General features: G+C 43.7%; 1 protein-coding gene across 1 annotated transcript in view; it reads right to left on the reverse strand.

The window, feature by feature from the left end:
- Positions 1 to 5,550, reverse strand: part of YWHAE (tyrosine 3-monooxygenase/tryptophan 5-monooxygenase activation protein epsilon) — a 28,243-nt gene extending 22,693 nt beyond the window's left edge. The window contains exon 1 of the mRNA XM_075518232.1: positions 5,344 to 5,550. Coding sequence (XP_075374347.1) covers positions 5,344 to 5,407 — 64 coding nt within the window. The 5' untranslated portion in view covers positions 5,408 to 5,550. The remainder of the gene's footprint in view (positions 1 to 5,343) is intronic.
- Positions 5,551 to 7,993: the final 2,443 nt, after the last annotated feature.

Consider the following 7,993-nt stretch of genomic DNA (forward strand, 5'->3'; position numbering starts at 1 on the left):
CATCCTATTCACTACAATGATTAGCTCCAAATTCAAGCCAAGAGAAGGCAGGGCTCATCTTTCCATCCATTAGGAACCCTTCTTCTGAACACACTATTACACTGCCTGCATTACGTTTTTCTGTTAAGAAATCCTGCATTTGGCAAGTAAGATTTAAGAGATGGCTAAACCAGTCCAGCAGCTTGCGGGGAGGTGGGCGGGTGGCTGGCTTTCCCCTCTATCCCTACCAATTCCATCATGCCAGCTCAACACTTCTTTGACCTCTTAACTGGCTGATTCAGGTCACCAGCACAGAAAACAGATACTCGGAAAAGAAAAAAATCTTGCTTATAATTTACAGAACTGAACTGGTTCTCAGGGTCAGACTAGAACCCAAGTAAATATGAGAAACAGCCAGGAAAGAGAGGACATCCCTCTTTCAACAGCAAGCTGTCAGATTAGCTCACCCCACTTTGCAGCACTGCACCTTTAGTTTCTAAAAGCATAAAATGAACACAACGTTTACCCTTACGTAAACTTCTGCAATTTTTCTTCAAAGGTCTTCATGTGCTTGAAGCACCCCAAGTAGATTATTACAGGCAATTAAAAGCAGGGTGCAACTACTAAGGTACTAAAAATTGATAATCCTATCTTAAGCTCCCTATCTAGAGCATGCCACACTTACCATGATGGACGAGTTTTATAAAAACGAACATAAAAGAACCTAACAACTATATTCCCAGAAGTTAAGACAACAGGCGAGGGGTGGGGAATACCAAAGAATAACCATCCTGCATGGTGGCTTAGACTTTGATTTTGTGGAGAAAGCAGCAGGTTATACTGTTATTCCTTGTATAAGATTTATAACAGCTGATGCAGCCAAGACTTCCAACATTTGATTGCATGACTCTGCAATATACAGTTCTACAAAGCATACTTGTACTTTTATGCACTCAGAGAAATAGATGGGTTAAGGCCAAAATATCCAAGCAACAGTGGTATTTTCTGCATAATTAATCCTATAGACTATCACAAGCCTTTCTTGCAACAAGAACATGATTTCCAAGTCATCACCATCATCTCTTCAAGCTGTGAACGTATGCTTTTCTAAATAAAAGAGGGTTTCTCCAGTATTTGTAACAAAAATTTTAGTTTGAAAGCAAACATAGGCAAATCTAAAGACCAAGTCTCATCATACTTTTCTCTGCTTGACTGAGATCTGCTACTAAATAATCTTCTAATACAAGTACTCAAGTAACTTAATGGACACCAACTCAGCTTCTGGACTCCTCGTAGAGAACCAAACCATATAGTTGCAGAGGTTTGTCTCCTTTGGTTGCTCTTGGTACCTCAAGAGATTCAAGAAAGCCATTATAGCAAAAGGCCCTCCCTCAAACAACTCTTCATGATCAGAAGTTATTTTTTATGGCCCAGTATGTAAACAATTATCATTTAAAAAAATTAACAATCTAATTCCTCCAACATTGCGTTGGCCATACTCTTATCTACCTCAGATTCCTACATTTCTTCAGGATACGATGAGATTCTTCTGCCTTTTAGCACTTTCACATCTACCCAATTCAGAGACAAAGACAGCAGTCATACACATCACTACAACAGTAAGACCTTCAACAGACAGGTATATGTACTAACCACTAATGTGGGGGGAAGGGAAAAAAAACACCAAAAAACTTAACTGTGCTTGACATTTGCTTGAAAGAGACAGGTCCTCTGCAAACTGAAATTAATATGCAACTTACAATTCTAATTTGAGACTTAGTTTACTGATTGATTCTTCATTAAGCTGTAAGTTCAAGACCTGTTACTATGAGACAATTTTTTCTAAAACAGGTTCAAATCTTGAATTGAGTCCACTGCTGCACACCTTACTGCCTTCATAATAAAGACATTTCCCTGATAGATAATTTTTAAAAACACAGGAGTCAGCTGTTGGCTTGCTGTATTGGGAGTCAGAAAAGTGTCAAATAGGTTTTTTTTTTTTTTCCCTTCCTACCTATACCTTGACCTATTACCTGGTTTGGGGGGAGAACAACCCCCACCTATTTTACCTCACCTAAGTTATACCGCATGTGAATGTGAAGTCATATACTTCAAGACCTGTAGTACAAAACTGCTGTTTAGAGTTTAAGTATTTTCTTACAGTCTACCTTGTGACAAAGCATGTTTCTCACCTGATTAAAAGAAAAATGTTACCTAGCTTCCACAATGAGGAATGGTTTTCAACATTCAGCACCAGTCTACAGGAACCCAGATTCACACATTCTCTTGATATAAAGAACTCAAATATTAGTAAGGTAATTTCACAAACCAACACAGTGTTACCTACTCTTTTTTTTTTTTAATTTATAGTTATATATTATTCTATTAATAATAGTCTTTGAAGAAACAGCAGTAAGTGAGATTTCTCACAAAGCTTCCTGAATTCTAAGTAAGCTTCCTGGCATTTTGTGATTTGTCATGACATGCCTAAGCAGATCTGTGAAGATAGTCAGACACCCAAATCTCTTAATATCTCTAGAGATCAGGGCTTAAGTGCTACTTACACTGCAGAAGTACCTAGAAAGTTGTCCCCTTAATCTGGGCCAACATACTGAAGACAGTACAGATACAGCACTAGATTTCCAACAATTCACAAGTACAGCTTCCAAGACTTCGTAAATTCTGTAAGTCAGTCAGGTAAGCAACACCAAAGAAGCTACAGTTAGATGCCCACCATAAGTGCTGCTATAAATGCCATGACTGCTATAAATGCCATGAACCATACATAAAAAACAACCCACCACACAATACTCTTTTCAAGTCTCAAGGAGAAAGATGATGGGACAGAATGCTATCCTAACATTAAACACAAACATCATTTCACACTCATATTCAAGTTACACAAGAGATTTGTATTCCACATATTTGTAGACAGTACTTACCATCACACCATTTTATATGTGCCAGTTAATAGCACTGACCTTATGATTGTGTATCTCAAAGATCAAACTGGAGAGCAAAATTAAGAATAACTTACACTTCCACCATACCGCTTCCCAAACAATTTCATTCACAGAATTATTTAGCAGTTTCAGCTATGATGTTGGCAGAACTGCAGTATTTCATATAAACAAGAACAAATTATGCCAATAATTTGTAATTGTTTCAGCTGAACAAGAATACAGAATTAGATGCTAAAACAGTATCTACAGTACATATTCTTCCAGACAATGGACATGAAGATGCATTTAGAACAGCTAGCAGAATTAGAGGGTGCACCTTAAATTCATTTACCCAACTTGATTCCAACAAACTTTGGAAGTCTAAAAACCACAGCATTGATCTAAACATGACAACTTTAAGTCTACTGTTCCCTCCTAAATGATAACAATCTAATTACCATTCAGAAGCGGAGATAGCATAAGAAGTCTTACATTTTGATCTAGCCAGCTTGTTTTGCAAACATCCATGATACTGGTAGAACAGAAAGTCCACTGAGGGAAATGCTGCACCAAGGCAATCCCTACTAATCAATTTATATTAGTTGACAGAAACTACAATTGTTTTGCATTGCAGATCTCTACAATGGGGTAGGGTCTGATTACTTTCTAAAGAACTGATTTACCACTGACTTAAGTAAACACCAGAAAGACGAGGCATGCCTCAAAAGCTCCCAAAGCTGATGAATCCTCCAGGATGTCAGCCAAGCATCCAACTTGGGTTTCCACTCAAACCAAAGCCAACAGTTTCAGTTGCACTGACTCATCCATACCAGGTGGAGAACCCTTTCCTCCCTGCTCACCAAACCAACTCTAGGAATGCTGCTGGAATTGGGACTGGGGGTCAGGGGAAGGAGATGCATTTTCCCATTTCACACCCTTTACAGTAGGCAATAAGATACTGGGGGGGGGGGGGAACCCACCCCAGCAGAAGTTGCACACTTACTGTGGAATATGGAATTGCATGCTTCCCTCCACCCAAGTCAATTAATTTGTACCCCAATATCGGGGGGGGGCGCATTTTTTTCTGTAAGTCCTTACAGTTATCGTGGAGACTGTTTGACTCCTCTCATTTAGTGGAATCCTTAGTTCTACCCCATTTCCCTACCAGAACGGTCACAGCAGGGAGTCTTATTTAGGCTTTCCTTTTTTGTTGTAGTTTCTATTTTCCTCCCCAAAACATACATTTTTCAGACGTTTTGCAATAGGGCTATTAGAAGCTTTCTAAGCACAACTCAGTAAAAATATGTCATTTGGCAAGAACTTGGCCATGTTGTCTATGAAAATTATGAACAGAAAGTATGTGGAGTGTCTTCCTACCTCTAAATGAAGTGTAACTGCATTCACACTTTTTACATACAAGGGTATTTATTTCACTTTAAATGAATAAACATAAAATCTTAGGGCAAACGTAACAGTCCCAGAAGAGTAACACCATTGAGAAAATTAAAGGCCCTTTCTATTATATGCAAGGGGAACATATCTAAAGAAACAGTTGCAAGACAGACATTTTGGGGGCAAGACACACCATCCAGGGTTGCCAGTTCCTCCCCTCTACCACTTTTTCCCCAGATATGAAATAATCATGCATAGTGCCCAACTTCCAGGGGAAAAAGGATGAAAAGACGATGCTGGAAAAGTAAAATGATCTGTAATAATTTCTACCACATAATGAAAGCATATAGATTTTCTTTAGGCAATGAAGTATCATGTACTCGATCCCTCCAGGGTGAGAGCTCGCTCTCTCTGGGTTTGGCAGGGGCAGCAGTATCTCCAACCGAATGCAAAGGAAGAGAAAGAGAAGCGCTAGCCCCCTCCCCCGGGACCCAATACGGCGAGCAAGCCTCTCCCCAGCATCGCCTCCCGAGGGGCCGAGAGAGCCGGGCACCCACCTTCCGGAGAGCACGGCACTGGGCGTTGTCTGCGGCGAGCCGACCTCAGCCCCACACTGCCGAGCTCCGCGATGCCCGGCCCGAAGGTAAGCATGGCCCGGGCCGAACAGAACCACCTCAAGCCGCGCCAGTCAGCAGTACGATGAGGGGTAGTGGGGTCTCCTCGGCGGGCCCCCCCAAGCGGGGGCGGCTCCCCTGCGCCCCCCGGGACTCGCCCTTCGCGGCCGCCATTTTATTCCCGGCTTCTGCCGCCACCGCCCCCCGAACCGGGCCCCGCCCAGGCCCAAGCCACCCACTCGTTCAGGCCCCCCATCCCCAGCTCCACCAGCCCCTTGGGGCGCTCCCAGTCGCCATTTTGTCTGTGCCCCCCTCCTCCGCCCCTGCCCCCCCTCCCCCGCCCAGCCGCCATTTTGTGGCCGCTCCCTCCCTCCCTCTCCCCTTGGCCTTGCACGGCCTTCCTAGCCAGCGCTCACCATCGTAGCGCTCAGCCTGCTCAGCCAACTTGGCCTGATAGACGAGGTCCTCCCGATCGTCCATGTCCTGCAGGCGGGGCGGCGTCGGGGACTGCACGGGGCGGATGGAAGCCGATGGGTCTGGGGGGCTCAGCGGCTACCAGCTCGCTGCTCTCCGGGCAAATATGGCGGCAGCACCTCCTCCCGCTGCATCCGGGCACTTCCGCAAATGCGCGCATGCGCTCTGTGGCCTCCCATGGCAACGGCGGCTCCTTGGCAACGGGCGGGAGGCGGGGGCCGGAGCCGCGGCGGCGTGAGGCGGCAGCCCGGGGGTGGCGGGGCCGGAGCCGGAGCCGTCCGCTCCTCAGCCCGGTTGTGGAGGAGCCGCAACCGAGAGGGCGCCGTTGTTCTAGGGAGGCGGAGGGGGGAAGTGCGGGGCCGCCGATGGCGGGGTGGGGCCGGACGGCGGGTCCCCGCCGGGCTGCTGGCAGGGGGCCCTGCCTCGCGTGAGGGCGGGCCGCTAGCCAGGCCCCGCGCCGCGGGCTGGGGGTGCTCGGGGAGAATGGCATTTCCCTCAATGCATCTCTTTCTCTCAGGGATCGTGTTTCTGCTGCCCTCAAACGCTGACAATACTATTTGAATACGTCCCTGTGTATTTTTGTACAAATCACCGGGTATGCTCCATACATACATAATGGTGACTCTAGAAATGAGTGAAAGGCAGGGAGGTCTGATTTAGCAGGTTTCTGCAATCCCTCTGGGGTGTTTACTCAAGCAAAGTATCACCTCCAATGCTACCTCTAATGTAGGACATTATAATTACACAGTTTTAATTCGCTAGAAGAACTAGAACTTAAAACTGAATGTTTCACAAGTTCCTCACAGAGTACTTCTGAAAAAAGTGGAGCATACACTTAAATAATTGAGATAACACCTCAATTTCCAAAATCAGAATGGTTTGAGAAAGCTAAAAAGGATTATGCTTGGCTGGCACAAATTTAATCTTCAAAGATTTACTCAGGGTAGCTGTGAATGAAGTCTTTTTCTCTCTGAATCGCTCTTTTTCCAGTGCCTCCCAGGATGAGCGGGCTAAAGACTCTCAGCCTTCCTGAGGTATAGAAGTACACAAAGGCCTCTGCAGTTTTTGATACACAGCAGAGACTGAGCAGGCCCTGGCACCTCTTGGACACAGTGTCGGGTATCCTTCTATTTACTTTTTTGTATTGTGCCCACTGAAATGGGCTCCGGATGTGTGACTGAGGGCACACACCTAAAGCACAATTTAAAGCACTTTTTTTAAAATAGTTTATTGTTTCCTGATTTAACACATATTATTTCAGCTGGTGAACCAGAGCTTTAGGGTATGTAAGATTAACGTAACCTTACGGTTTTCTTACAAATAAATCTAAAAACATGACAGAATGATTTTTATATCACTGTTTGCCTACCCAGAAAATCAATGGTTTGTTTACATGGGACATTTTGGCCCCCAGCTCTTTTTAAAATCTCAGGATTATCTAATCAGAATTCCATGAAAGAAAAAACAAAGACATTAGTGTGTCTGGACTATGGTGAAAATTAGGTGTCAAGCCCAGAAAAAAAATTATATTTTCAGTTCAGCCAAAATATGATCAGAAAATGCAAATTTTGTTGAAACTGGGAATCATTATATACTTCTACCTCTGAATTGTTTGTAAATACATGGTACCATTACCAAGGCAGTTCTGGTACACAGCTGAAATATCCCAGCAGTAGAGAGTCACCATGTATTTGGGTAAATATACTAAAACTCGTTGTGAGACTTGCAAATCACCTCTGCACTTCATAAATCTTGACCATAAAAGTCTATTTTTCAGCAACTGAGACTTAGTTCTGTATAGGAGCTGTGCACAATAAATTAGATTTGTATCAATTTAGGAACTTTTCTGTGATCCTCATGTTCAGCAGGTACTCAAGTTGTAGAGAGCTCCACAATATAAATAAACCAGGTCACTTTAAGCATACTTATTTGCCAAAAGTGAGGTGCATGCTTGATACGCTTGGTGAATTATAGCGTATTGTCTAAATACTTCAAATATTTTTAATGCACTTGTTACAGATGGCATGCAAACATTTAGAAATTGTTCAGGGATTTGGCGAAGCATGAGGAGTAAACAGTCTAATGCAGGGAAATACTCAAAGCGTAATTTGCTGATGCAATCCTTGCTTGTCCCTTGCACCCTCAACTTTTACATGAGTTGATTCAACCACTATTGCAGCCAAAAAACATTGTTGGAAGGAGAGGGTGAAAGGTGGGGCAATAGTTTTCTGCATGAGCCCTGTGTTACGTCAATTCACAGAGAAGTTCTGCAAATACCAGGCTGAGGTTAAGTAGCAGGAAGGCATGGCTGTCAGGGCAGTGTGGAAAGGCGTATAGAACTGCTTCCTTTTGGCTACAGTGAGCTCTTAAATAATCTCAGGTAATCTCATTAAAAGGCACTCTTGGATTGCAGCTCTGCTGCAGCCAAGTTGTATGAACACAGGAGCAAAGCTGGGGGCAGTACTTTTATCTATGAAAATTTAATTTTTTCCATCTGAAGCTGATAGAATAATCTTTGTTGTGCAGAGACGTGACAGGAAAACTTGGCTGGCATCTCAGTACACTTAAATGCGAAGTCACTCATTTAACAAC

The sequence above is a fragment of the Mycteria americana genome, chromosome 15 (assembly GCF_035582795.1).
Source record: "Mycteria americana isolate JAX WOST 10 ecotype Jacksonville Zoo and Gardens chromosome 15, USCA_MyAme_1.0, whole genome shotgun sequence".
NCBI lineage: Eukaryota > Metazoa > Chordata > Aves > Ciconiiformes > Ciconiidae > Mycteria > Mycteria americana.